Source organism: Kogia breviceps, chromosome 15 (assembly GCF_026419965.1).
Source record: "Kogia breviceps isolate mKogBre1 chromosome 15, mKogBre1 haplotype 1, whole genome shotgun sequence".
Lineage (NCBI taxonomy): Eukaryota > Metazoa > Chordata > Mammalia > Artiodactyla > Physeteridae > Kogia > Kogia breviceps.
The window spans coordinates 58,488,128-58,505,270 of NC_081324.1; the positions used below are offsets into that span (position 1 = coordinate 58,488,128).

At 37.7% G+C, this 17,143-nt stretch overlaps 1 protein-coding gene across 6 annotated transcripts in view; it reads left to right on the forward strand.

Moving 5' to 3' along the window:
• ARHGAP28 (Rho GTPase activating protein 28) overlaps positions 1-17,143 on the forward strand; it is a 149,685-nt gene that overhangs the window by 105,301 nt on the left and 27,241 nt on the right. For all 6 annotated transcript variants that reach the window (XR_009331365.2, XM_059039835.2, XM_059039833.2 and 3 more), the window contains 5 exons: positions 8,007-8,091; positions 10,109-10,251; positions 12,740-12,905; positions 13,037-13,128; positions 15,469-15,546. Coding sequence is in view for 5 of the 6 variants with exons in the window: in XM_059039835.2 (XP_058895818.1) it covers positions 8,007-8,091; positions 10,109-10,251; positions 12,740-12,905; positions 13,037-13,128; positions 15,469-15,546 (564 nt within the window). In the remaining variant the exon portion in view is untranslated. The remainder of the gene's footprint in view (positions 1-8,006; positions 8,092-10,108; positions 10,252-12,739; positions 12,906-13,036; positions 13,129-15,468; positions 15,547-17,143) is intronic.

Consider the following 17,143-nt stretch of genomic DNA (forward strand, 5'->3'; position numbering starts at 1 on the left):
AAACTTGAACTAACACTGTGAGGAAACCACAGCTGTCAATAGACCCATCAACCTTATAACAGTTAGGAAGAAAGAGACTCAAAACTGAGGATTGAATAGATCAGTTTGAAAGAGGACTCCATAAATTAATACTGATGCAGTGTTCTTTAGGAGCATCAAACATGGAGCTATTTGTTAACTTTTGTCCCCTTGTCTGAGTTCATACAGATGATCTGTCCTAACTCTGCCATCTTAACTCAGAAGTCCTATCACCTGCAGGATAAATTAAAATTTCCTCCTGATATTGAAGGCTCTTCACTGTTGCCTATGTATCCAGCATTGGATCTCAGGACTCATCCAAACAAACCCTCCACTTACGACAGATTCACTCACATGGCCTTGAGTAGTAGAACTTCTACTTTTTTTGTCTCAAACTCTCGTCATTCCTCCCCCCACCCCACCTCCACTGGGAACCCCCAATTGGTGTTTCTGTGCAGGAGCCCTGGCAGGGTGTGGCTTAATGGACCAGAAGTGAGAGACCCTGTTAGATCAAGTAGTGGTTCTCCACTGGTAAGTTGATGGAAGGCAAAAGAGCACGACAAGACGGAGAGATGGAGGGGACACATTCAGCGTCCTCCTGGGCAGTAGATTCTCATCTGTTGTCGAGTTTGATATACCGGGTAGTTGATACGCACAACGCACTCTCAGGGCACCCACATTGTTCAGGGAGATAATGCTATTAGCCCCATGTGAATGAGTTTTCTGTTGTGTTTTTAGATTTTTGGTTATGAGGTTGTTTTGTTTTGTTTCATAGTGATCATTTAAGAAGCATAAAATAATGTGAGTGATTTTTGTCAGTAGCACTCACTGCAGTTTATAGCACTGATAGGCTAAGGGTTACCCACAGTTTCCGACCTACTGGCTTTAAATTCAGCTGTTACTTTCCCATTGAAGACCACGCATTGGAATGCAAATAAGTGAGAATATCTCTATTTTAGAGATAATCTCCAGTTCACCCCACTTAGTGATGAAAACAAAGTAAGTCATTTGCAAACTGGTAACTCCTAGAAATGAGGAGTTTCCTACAGTAGACTTTACATGGTTGTGCTGTCCCCCACCCCCACCCCACCCCCGTGACCGGGGATTCCTGTTCTAAGTAAGGCCTTGCCCAGGATCCTTCATTTTCACTCTCAGCTGGAGGTACCCATGTGCCTAAGACTCAGCCCTAAGTCTTAGCCTCACCTCTACCTGTCTTCTCTGACACCTGTTGATTTTATCTTGTACATAGTTCTAGAATATGTCTACTCCCCTTTTCCTACAGCTACTTCCTTAGTACAGAAACTCATCATCTTTCTGTGTTACTGAAGCAGCCGCCTAAGTGATCTCCCGGACTTTAGCTTATACCCTCCATCTCATCCTCGCCGTGGCTGCAAGTCATCAGTCTAAAATGCAAGTCTTGCTCCATGCCTGCAGGAGTTCTCCCCACTTTCTATTAGTGTTAGTGTTAGTTAGTTAGAAAGCTCCTGTCTCTGACCTCTCATCTGTTCCCTAGCTGACTTCACCTGTTCTATAAGCCAACAAGAAAGTACTGTGTGTAGTTCTGTGCACACACCAAGCCGAACTTGAAGCATGGTGTTTGCACCGTTGAGTTGCTAAAGAAGAGGAGGTTAGGTAGGCCTGTTTTCTAGGCTTTTCCATGGCAGCTCTGTGACCACGATGCTTGTGACGTTTTTCTATTTCTTCATTCTTTGCTGATTCGTTGATTCATTGATTTATTCATTCACCAAATCTTTATTGAACACGTGTTGTCTACAGATAGGATCCTTGAAAGTTTGACAGTGTAAGAGAAAGAAAATGATCTTGCATGGCAGTTATAGATAGAGATTCCTTGGGGGGTAAGTTAGTCACTCAGATTTCGTTTTTGTTTTCATTTTGTTTTTCTGAAAACAGATTGAATGTCAATAATGACATAAGTAAAAGTTTCAGCAGTAATGACACTCAAAAAAATTTCATTGGTACCTGTCTCTAGTGTGACTTTGGATTGTTTGTTACTCATACATAATATCTTTACTTTGAAATGTTAAACAAATTGGTTAGTTGCTAAAGTAGCCCACAGCTGCCAACTTAACTCTTTCTGCACCTGTACTGAAAATCATTCTAGAACTTCTTACCATGATGTAAACACATTTTTGACTTCCCTGCTTCTTGATTATAAGGAGCCATGGGCACCCCAGTTTGGTTCCCTAGTTTCTTCTACATGGTGGGATTTCCAGTGATTCAGTGCGGTGGAGGCAAGGGCTTCAGGGGTCCTGGCCATGATGCCTATGAAGGTAAATCTCTCCGGCCTGTCAGGGAAAATCTCACTGATTATTTACTGTTATCTCCAAGACTCCAGAGTCTCTTGACACCTTTCACTATTGGCATTTATGTTGTGGAATGGGATAAAGTAGGTAACCTAACTCTTTATCTTTTCCAAGGGGATAGCCTTGGCTTGACCAACATCTTGTTTTTTCATTCTTTCATCTTTTTTACTTGTTTGATTTGCACCTTTATGATAAGTGAATTCTCTATGTATACATGGTCTATCCTAATTACTATGACTCTATGTTCTGTTTATTTAAATTTGTTACAAGTTTGCCATCATTGTTTAGAATCAAAATTTTCTTTCCTGTTCTCAGAAATTTTTTTCTTTCAGATGAACTTATATTGAGGCTATTACTACCCATTAAATAAAAATCTTGTTAGTACTCCACTAAGAATTTCATTGAATTTAAAGATTGTCAGAGAGAATTCACATCTTAAAATATTGAATCTTCCCACTGAGAAAAAAATGTGTCTTTCCATTCATTTGTATCTTCTATCCTTCAATAAAATTTCATAATTTCCTCTCATACTTTTTCCTACACATTTTTTCATTTGTTAGTTACTAGGAACTTAATTGCTTTCATTGGTATTTTAAATGGTAGGGATTTTTCATGGTATCTTCTTGTCCGTTTTTGTGGATATACAAGGAAAGTATTTTTGTTACTCAAAAAAGTCTCTCTTATAGTTTCCTTTCTGAAAATCCTTTTTTATTTCTTAGAATTTTTCATTTGATTTTATAATTTGTGCAGACATTGTTTGAAATACTGAAAGTTTTATTTGCCCAATCTTTAAAATACAGTTAGCCCTCTTTATTTTTATGTTCTGCATTCTAGGATTCAAACAACTGCAGGATGAAAATATTCAGAAAAAAAAAATCCCAGAAAGTTCCAAAAAGGGAAACTTGAATTTGCTGTGCACCAGCAACTATTTACATAGCATTTACATTGTATTAGGTGTTATAAGTAATCTAGAAATGATTTAAAGTATACGGAAGGATATGCATAGGTTATATGCAAGTGCCACAACGTTTTGTATAAGGGACTTGAGCATTTGAGGATTTTGGTATCCTTGAGGGTCCTGGAACCAATCCCCCATGAATACCAAGGGACGATTGTAGTTATTCATCTTATTCACTTATCTTATTGAACCAACCTCAAGCACTTATAACACTGAATAATAATTATGGAGATCTTTTGATACATTTTTGATTTTCTCATGAATTCTTCTAAGTTTCACTATTAAGAAGAATATTTGTTCTGGGTTTCTGAGCCTTGTAGTTACTTTTATCAGGAATAGAGATTGAGTTATATCAAATGATTTTTTTTTTTTTTTTTTTTTTTTTTTTTTTGCGGTACGTGGGCCTCTCACTGCTGTGGCCTCTCCCGTTGCAGAGCACAGGCTCCGGATGCGCAGGCTCAGCGGCCATGGCTCACGGGCCCAGCCGCTCCGCGGCACGTGGGATCTTCCCGGACCGGGGCACGAACCCGTGTCCCCTGCATCAGCAGGCGGACTCCCAACCACTGCGCCACCAGGGAAGCCCATATCAAATGATTTTATCATCTAGTAAAATGAATGTATGTTTTTCTTTAGAAGGGAATTACTTTAGGAAATTACATTGATAGGTTTTTCTAATGTTGAACTAAAATTTCATTGCTTAGTTAAACCCTACTTGTGTTATATTATTCTTTTCTTATGCTACTGAATATGATTTGCTACCATTTTAGCACTTTTAACCACTATTCTAGTAAGTGGAGTTAGCCTATAATATATAATTTCTTTTTGTTATTACCAGAGTTATGCTAATCTTGGTACAAACATGCTGAGAACTTTGAATCTTTTTCAGTATTTTGGAGCTATTTATTAAACTTTGGTGTAAACATATAATCTGTAAAAACTATTATATACAGTTTTATGCCAAGGCCTGGCATCATTGTAGACCTAATGCTTTGATTAATTTTTCAATGGATATGGTTTAAGGATTATATTCCCTTCAATCCCAACTTGTATGAATTTGGTAATGTGTATTTGTTCTAGCAAAACATCCAGTTCATTTAAAATTTCAATATATGTTGGTGTGTGTAAACACATATGTACACAAATATATATATGTACATACACACATTTGTTTAGGTGAATAATTTTACAATTTTCTGTGCATAATTTTAAAATTTACTCCTTTTTTCTTCCTAAAATTTATGTGTATCAGAATGTAAATACTTGCCTGTGTTGGCAGTATTTTTTTAAAAAGTCACTTACCTTTAATTAATTACGCCTACTTTTTCTATCGTATTAATTTATTTAATCCTTATTAATTTTTTTCATTCACTTTTGAGTGTACTTGGATAATTTTTCCTAGTCTCTTGGATTATAAACATTTTTCTTCTTTTTTTTTTTGAAATATATACTCATTTTAATGTCAGACACAAAAATTTCAGAATATCCCTTTTTAGAAGAATTTGCTTGGGACTTATCCATTACATCAGCAACTTTTTTTTTTTCCTGAATTTTATTTTTTTATACAGCAGGTTCTTATTAGTCATCAATTTTATACACATCAGTGTATACATGTCAATCCCAATTGCCCAGTTCATCACACCACCACCCCCAGCCCCCTGCCCCTTTCCCCCCTTGGTGTCCTTTTATTTTTAAACTTTATTACTTGTGTTTAAGGTTAAGAAGTAATCTGAATAATACTTCGGCTATTCACATGGATTTTTGGAATTTATTACTCTCATTGTCTTTAATATTTAGTTTATAATTTCAGATTCATAGATGGCATCAGAATGCCTTTAAATTCACATTTGGATAGATTTTGTAATTTTTATTATATTTTTTATTTCAAAATTGGTTATGTATTTGTCTGTGAATGTGGCTTATTTACATTCATCTCTGGGGAATTTGGCACAGTGGATGCAAGAGGTGGATTTATCAGTTCTGATCTCAGATGCAGAAGAGGAATATGGGGACCCTTATTGTCTGTAATGACTGAAGCACCGGCAGATTTAGTATCTAGAGTTATAACACATAGATTGCAACCATGAGAAAAAAAATAAGCAGCCAGTCAGGAAGGTCAGAAACATCTTTTGAGTCGGTGAGTTTCTCCTGTAAGTAATGAACACGGAAAATATTTGGTATGGTGTTTCTTTAATGTGAAGGAAATATCAGATAGTCAAAGTCTAGTTTTAAGAGAACTCAGGCAGATAGTGCTAACCTTCTAAATGTTGGAATTTAAAATAATAATCCTTCAACCCTTACTCTCCAATCCCAGTGCAGTAGGATTTGGGCAGCAGAGCAAGTGTTGGTAGCTGGGAAGCTTTGCCTCTCCTAAAGCAGCTGAGGCCCCAATGGGAAACTCTAGTGGTTGGGCGTGTAGGGAAATGGTAGGATCCATTATGGACAAGCTAGGGGAGTTTGTTTTAAATGGGAGTGGCATTTATGTTTGAAATACATTAAAATCACTAGTGAAAATATTTTAAAGATTGTAATATTAATATGTTTAATGAGTAAATGGATGTTTTAAAATTCTGAATACCAAGCACTGAGCCTTTTCATTCAACCTGTTTCAAAACTCATGGTCACTTTATTGGCAGAGAGATCTTCCTTTTCATTTTCACCAAGTCATCCCCCTGCTTTAACACATGAATGTTCTTTTGTTTGTTCTGTTGTGTTTTAACCCTTAGGAGTCTGAGTCTGAGAACCTCTACCTGGCTTTCAAAACCTTCTTGACTAACATATTTCTCATATTTTTCTAATACCTTGTCTCAACTCCTGGCAAATCAGGCTCTCCGTGATCCTCTCATGAAGCCAAAATGCTTCAGATTTCCATACCTGAAATTTATAATTCCATGTCTGGCCTGAATGCTTTGCCCGCCTCCCTGCCTTTGTAAGTCCTTTTCATCATTCCTTGAGTTCCAGTGCAAGGTCAGCCTCCTCTTCAGTGAAACCTTTTGGGTGGCACCTCTTTCCTCTCCTTTACTCTCCAGTAAACACTAGTAGTGTAGAAATTAGCTCTTAAGAGTGGATTGTCTTTTAATAATGTTCCATAAATGTTACTCTCTTCTCCTCGTTATAAATAGCTAAAGAGCAAGGGTCATGATTTAAATTTCTGCTTCCCCCAGGAAAGTCCCAGAATAATTTATATTACAAAAAGTGGGACCTCATTCAATATTATAGGCTGGCTGGAGGCCAGTTAAACCAGACAGCAGATGGCACTTCTCCACTTTACAGATTACAAAATTGATATTTAGTCCATTCAAGGATCCCAAGCCATCAGCTTCAAGCTTTACATGAGTGTTTCTCAATTTTCAGGAGTGTTCTTTTCTATAGATGAGTTATTACAAAGTTTAATAAAACATTTCTTTCTAGAAAAACGTAAGGAAACCACTGAAAAGTGCTCCACATCTTTTTAAGGATTTCAGTGTATAGGTAATCTTTATTCTGTAGTGTTAGTTTTTAGAGCCACCAATTACATAATTGAGCATCTGTGTTTTAATAGTTGGCAATATTTTCACATTCTGTTTATACAATAAGATATGTCATCTCCTTTGGAATAAAATAGGAAAAAGAGAACGCAAAGCTCAGCATTCGAGATTCCCTTGTGCAATTTGTAGTACATAATAAAGGATCTTTCATGAAGCAGGTGTTCAGTTCATATTGCTAAATAAATATGAGCTTAAAAGAAATGACATCAGGCTCTGGGGAAAAAAGACTTATGTGTGAAGAGCATAAAAAAGATTCTTGATGGAATAGCAGATTTTCACCCTCACACATACTCACAGCTGATAACTTCCACGTTAAAATTTATATTGGTAAAAATGGTAGAATTTGTGTGTAAGTTTTTACTAGTACCCATCCAACCTGAGTTAGAGCTCTACAAAGTTAATTACTCAACTTCTGGTAACGTTGCAGGGGAGTGCAGTGCTTTGGCAGGATTGCAGTGAAGAAAGTAGGAAATTAATTAAGAGAGGACACTGAACTAGAAAATGTAATTAAATTTTTGGTAGTTATTATCACTCTGTATTTCCTAGCAAAGAAGTTAGTGTATGAGTATATTAATAGTAGCTAACCCTCATGCAGTACTCACTATGTGCCAAATATTATTCCATGTGATTTATAGTCATTTAAAATTCATAATAACTTGTTGAAATATGTTCTATTATCATCTTCACTTTACAGATCAGGAGATTAAGCAATAGAGAGTCCTGTAACTTGCTTGAAGTCACACGAAGTGGAAGAACCAGGATTAGAATCCAAGCAATCTGGCTCCAGCATCCCTGTTACTAACCATCTAGCTATGTTATGACTTAGAGTTTACGACCAAAATGTGTGACCAGCTGCATCAAGAATAACAAATATAATAATCGTCAAACTATGTGGCATCAAGCATTGTAATTTTTACGTAGGAACTGTATGACAACAAACATTTTAAGAAGATGTGGTTATTTTGACCTTGACTTAGTTCTCTTTTGAGAAAACTGTGTGAGCTGTACAGGTCTGAACTGAGTGAGAAAACAAAGGAAATCAGATTCAAGCCCTTCATGGAATCAAGAATTGCTTTTTGTGAAAAGAATTCAAATATACTGCAGAACATAAATCAGGTTGAAACGTAGGGTAGACTGTATTTATGATAAGCTGTTTTGTGTTCGTCTTCCCTTGTTTCACAGTCCATCCTGGAGACTATTCCAGATGTGCCAGCTCATTCCAATGGCTCAGCAGACCCTGGACAGTTGGTGCAGAACGCAGTGAATGGTGAGTGACACAAACTCCTGCTGAACTCAAGCTGTGTCTTTTTGCTTTTGTGCTGGCACTCAATTCAGTGAGCAGTGAATTTCTGAAAGCAAAATGTAAATGTGTTTTCTCCCCTTTTTGATTCTGTCACCCTGGCCTCTCCTCCCATCACCTCCAAACAGCCCATCTGTCATACTAGATGAAACTAATTGAACCAGATTGGAAGCAGAATCTTTTCCACCTTTACTCCCACTGCATCATTTAGAAACTACTCATTTAGGCAGTGTCTTTGATTTGGGGCCTCTCTCACAGGTAATCTGGATCTGCTTAACAGTATCAAGCAGACCAGGAAGTAGACCACTTCCAAGAACCTCTAACTATGCTCAAGTAAATGCAGAAGCAGAGCAGCTTGTGATATACAGAGTAACAGGGTTAGCTTTTAAATGGGCCTCTTCCACTTGAGCATTGGATACTCTGCATGGGCTCAGTATGGAATCTCAAATCCTCCTTGTTAGAAATAGGACCCTTTAGGCCACACTTTTGTGATTCCTCAAAATTTTCCCTAAAAAATGCACCATCTTCTCAGATACAGCAGAACCCCATACCTGCAGCATTAGCTTCAAATCTCAAATAAGTTGGGGTGATGAAAATGTTCTAAAATTGATTGATGGTTGTACAATTCTGCAAATATCCTAAAAACCGTTGACTATACACTTCAAATAAGTGAATTCTAGGCATGTGGATTGCATTTTAATAAAGCTGTTTCCCAAAAAAAAGAAAAATCGAAGAGAATGGATTTGCTGTAAATTATTCCACATCATTCTATTTGCTGCCATATTGTTATTCAGTTCAACTCATACCACTAAGATAAAAGTGTACCTGGAGTAGTCTGGTGATTTGGAGTATCAGCCTGTATAATCAACACTGTCCAAAGAATCTGTCCATAGGTCCTTAAGAAGTTAGCGTTTTATTTAACAATTAATCTTACTCTGATTTGCATGCAAGCCTCTGTATGATGAGTGAAAATCTTAACTGTGCCCTCATTATTTTCTGAGTTCTTACTGTATCCATTTATTGTGTTTTAATTCAGTATAACTGTTTAGAATTTTAAATTTGTTGATTTACAGATTTCTCTGTTAAACTTTTAATTGAGATTAACTAGGTCTTCTATCATTTCTATCTTTTGCTCTATTTGGTTTTCATTCAGTCACTGTCTATAGAAGAAGGTAAAAGAGGTGAGCACTTTTCATGTCTTTTCATGACATAGGAACAGTTTTGCCAGGCAATGAAACAAGATGGCAAGCCAAACTCTTAGTCAAAAATCAGATTTAGGTTTACTGAAATGATTTCACTTGTTTTTGGTAAGGAATCTATTGTCTTAATTTCAAACTTGAGAGAAACATGGATACGGGACAGTACTTGTCACCCATTTAGCTTTGTAATGTGCATCATACGAGGTCAGGTAATGATACAATATCACAAGAATTAGGATTAATTCACCTGAACAAATCTAGTAGTGAAGGGCAAACTGAATTTGAACAAATCTTAAGAGGCACAGTTCCACAGTTTGGGAAAAAAATCCAAGAGGAATGAAAGTAGGCAGGAATTTTCTGTGGGGCCCCCACCTTTTCTCCCTCTTCTTCAAGCTTTTGCTTCCCCAATAGCAGCAACATTGGGTCTGGATGGACTTAATTTTAATATCATGAGAATATATAGAAATATTTCATTTTGGTCTTTCTAGTAATCTAATAATCTTAAATGCTTTCCATGAGACATAAACATCTAAAATTAAAAACATCAGATTAAATAGAAAGTTTGTTTGGATAACGATTATAGAAGTTTGTTCATGTGGAAATCTGATGACACTACATTAATTGCTTAACTGAAATCATTCTGGGTGAGTCTAATGCTTTTCCTGGGATGTAAACATTCTAATGTGCTTATGGATTAACTTGTAAATATTTTGTGCCTATTTTACAGTAAATGGTATTGATTGATTAAATGGCATATTAAATATTCCACATCCTCTGTTCTTTAGATGATGAATATCTGGAAAAGGACATTTCACTACAAGCTGAAGAGCTGTCCTTTGAAGTATCTTATTCAGAAATGGTTACAGAGGCTCCAAAAAGAAATAAATTTAAGAAGTCAGATTTTAAGAAAGAAGACTATGTTTTACCTGTAAGTAAAAACCTTTCATGATTATTCCACTAGCTTCCTGTGACTTCTCTGTGGGACAAACTAGAATTTTTAAAAAAATTTCTTTGTGTGTGCACAAGGGCATGGGGAGAGACCAGGCATCAGTGTTGCATCACACCAGGGACATTATTTGTTGTGCAGTACACAGCTTGCCTGGCTGTACCTGGCAGCTCTGGGTTGAGGAAGAGTTGCTAGGGTATATGCTTGAGTACTGCTTTATAGATGAAATAGGATTTCCATTTGGCTTGTGTGCTTTCATGCACTTTATATCCTTACTTTACTTATAGGTTGATGCCGATTCTAACTGTAACTGTATACCTACTTGTGCATTAGAAGCCATATGTCATGATGGGGCACTGCAGAAAGTCACAGTCATTAACAATAAGAAGTGAGAGCTTATAGGGCAGACACTAAAAATTCATCAAAAATAAATTCAAGGGCTTCCCTGGTGGCGCAGTCATTGAGAATCCGCCTGCCGATGCAGGGGACACGGGTTTGTGCCCTGGTCCGGGAAGATCCCACATGCCGCGGAGCAACTAAGCCTGTGAGCCATGGCCGCTAGGCCTGCGCGTCCGGAGCCTGTGCTCCGCAACGGGAGAGGCCACAACAGTGAGAGGCCCGCATACCGAAAAAAAAAAAAAAAAAAAAAAAAAAATTCAAGAATTTGTAATATTATTATGGGATGGGAAAGTAGAGCTACATACTTCATTAGCCTGAAAGCCTCATTATATATATCTCAGATAATTATATTCTGAAAGCCCAATACAGCAAATGTGCTATGCCGATCTATTTGTTACTCAGTGAATGCATTTGTGAAGAGTTCAAGATGTGAAGTCCTGAATATTCTGTGCTGATCAGGGCTGGAGGCATGATGAGCCGGGCTCAGGCAGTTTCAGGTCTAGAGGAATGAGTCATCTAGAATCAGGCAGGGGCTTTGCCCAGGTGGCCTGGACCATTCCTGTGATGGAGGGGAAGAGGACAGGGCGAGAATTGTAAGACCCACAAGGTGCCTTCTATGGGCCAGACACTGCAGTAGGTATTCTAGTTCTCATCATCCTAGTGATTGCTCCCATTTTACAGTTGAGGAAACTGAGGCCCAAAGAAGCTAAGTAACATATCCAAATCTTCACAGCTAATAGGAGGCAGAAACAGTATTTAAACCTACACGTGTCCATCTTCTAAACCCCTCCTGGACCCTATGCAGCCTCTATGTCGGAGGGCACAGTGGCATTCTGGGACAAAAGAGGGAACCCAGCTCTGGGACTCTGGTTGCGGGGGGAGTCCCTCTGAACCTTTGGAGAGAATTATCCAAGAGAAGATGCTGACCCCCAGTCTCCTCATCATGTCTGTCTCCTCCTGAGTTTGGACTCACCTGGGGTGAAGGGCAGCCTCCCATGAAGAGCTCTGCATAGGGTGTAGCACGTATTGTCAATAATTGCTCAGTAATGATTGCAGTTCTTGTTGTGTTGCTGTTGTTGTTATGTGTTATTGTCATGTGGCGCTTTGGTCTCAGAAAGAAGATAAAATAACCAAGTGTTTAATAGCACAAGGTATGCCTCAGACCACACCCTGTGTTTTGTTGTTTAGCTTTTAAATACTTGGAATTTCAAAGAACAGCTGTTGAGTGAATGAGTAAATTAATGAATGAATGAATTGGTAGATGCTTTAAAAATCCCAAGGAAGCTCTAGTTTAGGGAACTTCTATGGAGAATCTACACTTACAACTTTGTAATTTAAATAACTATTGTATATTTCTACTTTAGCCATTTTCTTTCAATACCAGGTTTTCTGAGAGCAAAGTATTTGTTATATATTTTATATATATACTTAAATATAAAATTTATATTTTACTTATGTAATTATATATTATATAATACTTATATTTTATTATTATTACTTATATGTAATATTTCTGTTATTTATTACAAGAACAATCTCTTATTTTTTAAAGGTTTTACTTCTTATAGTCTTCACAATATTTCTGGACTGTTGAAGGGTTTTTTATTGTTCTTTTAGTGTATTTTGTTTCCTAGTGTGGAAATGGAGACTATAACAATATAATTGGCTTAAAAATGATAGTAGAATTATTTGGCACTTTCTATGCATTTTTTAAGAATATTTTGAATTAACTAAATTTGATTTTTAAGGTAGAATAACTGTTGTCTCAGCAAGCAGGTGCAATCGGTTTCAGTTGAGAAATTACCTAAATTCTTTACATTACAGTTGTGATGATGACGTTATGGTATACTTCAGATCACTGTTTTGTTTCAATTTAGTGTAGTAGTGATCTGCAGATGTTCTAAAAATCATATTCATAACCTTTATGTGATGCAGCATGCACACCTCAGAGATTTTTTTTATGAATAGCATGTCTTGCTTTACAGATTTAGAATGTACAGGTGGCATTTGAAGGAAGGCATAATAATTTTCCTTTGCCATAAAAAATAAATATCCTCAATATGTATTTTAGAAATTTATTGTTCAGAAAACCAGATTTGGCCTAACTGAAGCAGGAGATCTGTCTGCTGAAGACATGAAGAAAATCCGCCATCTCTCTCTGATTGAATTGACGGCCTTTTTTGATGCCTTTCGTATTCAACTGAAAAGAAACAAAACGGAGAAAGTAAAAGGACGAGGTATTAAGACTTATTCTGAAAACAAAACAAAACAAAACAAAAGACTTATTCTGGCTTTAACACTTTGATACATGGGAATAAGACGGTGCTTTTTTGATTCTTTTTTCTTTCTCGGCTATTTTACAATGAAGACAGTGGGATTTTTGGAGTTCCTCTTACAGTCCTGCTGGAAAATGACCGAAGGAAAGATGCTGGAGTGAAAGTTCCCCTTGTGTTACAAAAAGTGAGTTCATTGTAAATAAAGGGGGAGTTAATAGAGCCCTGTGCTTGCAATGTGCTATTTGTAAACCCACTATTGAATTTTCCTTTAGATTTAAAGACACTAAAGCCCTATTAGGACTTGGGCCTTGGTGATTTCCAGGTTTCCTCCATACATCCACATGACATCCACAAACACTTGGGCATGTCTGCTGTGCTGAGAACTTCTGGAGCCTGTTTCATTGTCTGATCATAAAGCATCAGGTGATGAGCGCAGATGCTCTGTCAGTCACATGCCTTCCTTCCGTTATATTTCTTTGAATATTTAAAAAATGTTATTTGTGTGTATGTATGTGTTTGGGTGTGTGTGTGTGTGTGTGTGTGTGTGTGTGTGTGTGTGTGTGTGTGTGTGTGTATTTGATTATTCTGTCCTGTATAAGAGATGACTGTTAATATTAGCAGTCCATTTACTAATCATACAAGTATTTGCTGAGATATATCACAAGTTGGGTGTTTTTAAATGTGTATGTATAATTGTTTAAATGAATTTTCCAGATGAAGCTAAATAAAGTCTAAAAATCAGCTTATTCTGGTGGTGTTTGAGGTATGACTGAGAAGGTACAATCCATTTAGACAAAGAAGAATTTTGGTTTGGGAGGTTTTGAAACTGATATTACCTGAACTATCATATGTGGTTGTCTCTGTGACCATCACTGGTTAATGGCTCATTTGCTTTTGTGTCACGTTTTTTTATAGGCAACAATTTACACTGGTTTAATTATGCATTTATTCAATAGTGACATCCGGTGGCACAAGTAAAATTCCAGCCCTAAACACAAATCTTGTTGAATTTTCAATTCAATTTTTAAATGATGTGTGAAAATACTGAGTGAGGAAACATACTTACTTTATTCCCAATAACAATTCTATGTCTCTTTACTATCTTCCTTAATTTTGCTACCAATACCTCAAATTGAGCTGCTTCTCAAATCAGGTGATTGATTGGCTGCCAATAGGAGCAGGGAGGATGGCAACCAGGGGGCCAGAGGATGCTGGCGACACCCAGTGTGAGCGTCTGTAGGGCACCTCCCCTGCACCTGGCTGTCTGTATCTTGTCACATCTGGACAGCACCAAGCAGCCCCAGGAGGTCGGTGTTATCATCTCCCTTCTACTGGTGAGGCAACAGAGGCATCGTAGGGTGAGATAGCTTGCCCAAGAACACACAAGAGGTAGATGCAAAAAGGAGCACAGTATGTATATCCAAGGCCAAGTCCATGGTGACTCTAATATTTCCTTTCGTTCCTTGAATTAGAACCAGAATAACGCCCTTTGTCCTCTAGTGAAAGGACAGAGTCTGAAGAAAATGCATAAAAATCTAAGACTGAGAAGATTCAACACAAGAATTTATATTGTTAAGTAGGTGCAAAAACCTAGTACATGGAAGGTGCACAATAAATGCTAGTTAAAACTAAATCTGGGCTTATCTCGTATTAGTATCTCAATAGGTGCTAGCTTCTCATTTAAGACAGCTTGAAGCATTGCTCTTCTACTCCTGTGGGAGAGTCTTTTCTTATGAACATGTTTCTTCCTGCTAAATAAATATCTACTTCTCTTCATACCTACAGGAACTACCTTAGCTCCAGGCACCATCATTTCTTGAAGGGAAAATAGCAGAGACTCTGGATCCTGCTCTTGCTGTGTGAAAGTGGGCAGATCCTTTCTCCTTTCCATGCCTCGGTCTCAGTAGTAGAATGGGGATTCCACTACTACCCGCCTCATAGGATTATTGTGAGGGTTAAGTAAGTTAATGTACGTTAAGTGCTGAGAATGTTATCTGACACACAGTAAGTGCACAATCAATGTTAGTGTTTATTATTATTTAATAATAAACCATCATCATTACCATGAGACCTCATGAGACCTATAAGCCTTTACAGTATGTAATCCCTTGGTCAGATTTTGAGAATCCCTATAGTTTCTTAGCCAGAATAGTGCAACTAATGATAGTAAATTTAGAGTCTTTTCTTATTGGTCAGTCTGCAGAAAGAGATACAGTAATCAGATCTTAAAATAGTTAAGTGGCAGTTTCTTGGCTAAGAGCACAAGCTTGAGAGAGTTGGTACCATTACTTTTGAGGTTGACCCTGGGGAAAGCAGAAAACAGCTCTAAGTCTCCATTTCCTCATTTGCAAATTGGAGGCTAATGTTGACCTCCTGGGAGAGTGTGAACATTTAACTAGGCATTCAAGTACCAGGCATGTATATATGCTTGGTAATGTATTGATTGTTTTCATCATCATTATTCTTTCAAATGTTTGTAATCATATGGAAGTATTTATTTTTGTAATGTATCATTGCTTGCCAGTTCTTTCAGAAAGTTGAAGAATCGGGTCTGGAATCTGAAGGGATTTTTCGACTTTCAGGATGTACTGCCAAAGTCAAGGTACCAAACATTTTCTCTCTTCCTCGTTAGATATCTCAGCTAGCTAGACCCAAGTTCACACAGGCATCAGGTGTGTCTAGTTGTTTGTTGTTGTTTTTTTGATACTATCACTTGGCCCTACAGAGCTTTCCTCAATACCTATGTTCCATGATCCTGAGTTGTATATTCCTTTAAACTAAAACAACAATAAAAAGCCAACAACAATGAAAGAACACATCAATTCACTATCAAAAACTGCTGCTTGTCTTTAATTTGGTAAAGTTGAAATGTCCCATCATTGTTTTTTGTGTTAAACACTTGAGCTTTTTTGTGTTCCTCTCAGTCATGGAATTCACTAAGCCAGTATTAGATGATCCCTGATTTCCATTGTCAATTGCTTCAAACTTAGAAACATTCTTTGGCTTTCCTTTTGATGGAAGTCTTTATAAGAATTGTAGGAATGGCTGTAACCACTAGAACACTCACTCAGCAGTACTAGAACACTCACTCAGCAGTTCTAAAACCCAAATCCATTTAAGGTAATGTTAGTTTCTACATATAAAACCACCCATGCACTGTGAATTCCTTTACTTTCCTACTTCTGTATGGTGGGGAACTCTTCCAAGTACAGCAAAAAAAAAATTGTTAGAAAATAAAAGCTTTTCTCATAAATTTCCAGTAAGATATCCCACTTTGTGTGCCGGTGCACATCCACAATGAAGAGTCCCTCCCTGCCCTGCACACTCCCTGGTGGGTGGACATGGAAACATGAGCAGTTCTCAATAATGAATCCTTGAGAAAAAAAATCTCGGGGAGAGGGAAAAGTGAACTTGGTTGTGTTTGAACTAGTAAAAGGAATTGTGTAGGGACAGGAAAGCATCTCTTCACTAATTCATTTGGGCACATGTTTTGGGAAATTCTAGTTGTATCAGAAGTCTCAGAGTTTTTATATAGACGTAGGACGAGATATTTGTCAAAGGGGAAACTGAGAATAAACAGGCTGTGTCTATTGGAAGCTCCAGAAAGCAGGTGTTGGGACAGAGCTAGGAGTAGAAGACGGTTATTGGGGGACCATGCTTTTCAAGGATCAAGGGGGAGGAGGTGGGCTTGGGTGGGCTGAACCTCAGACCAGGTGCAGGTGGGACTCTCTCCCTGTGCCCTGTCAGCCCCACACTGCACTGTCACTGCTGGGGCTGCCTGCAGGGAAGGGCCTGAGGCCAATCAGAAGGTGCCAGGAGCTGGGGAGTCAGCTACGTGCATTTTTTGCCGATGAACAGCCAGTTCTTTTTTGAAGGGAGACCTGAGCAGTGTTCTGCACTTTGCCAGTGACAGAGGGGTCAGCACATTTGGGGGAGTTGTGACTTCCCTGGGAGTAGAAATTACTAAATACTGGCACAAGTTCATTTGGAAGGCAGGAAAATTCCTAATGGTTCCTTAAGGTTTGTACTCTCTAAATGGGATCTACTTTTTGTTTCAGGTTCTCACAGGTAATGGTTTTTATATATATTTCTAAATAAATGTATCCTAAATCTGAGGACAGAAGCTGTTACTAGTTTTGGTTAAGTCTTTGTGATTATATCTGTAGAGTCAGAGAACCAAAATGAAGTCAGGAAAATGA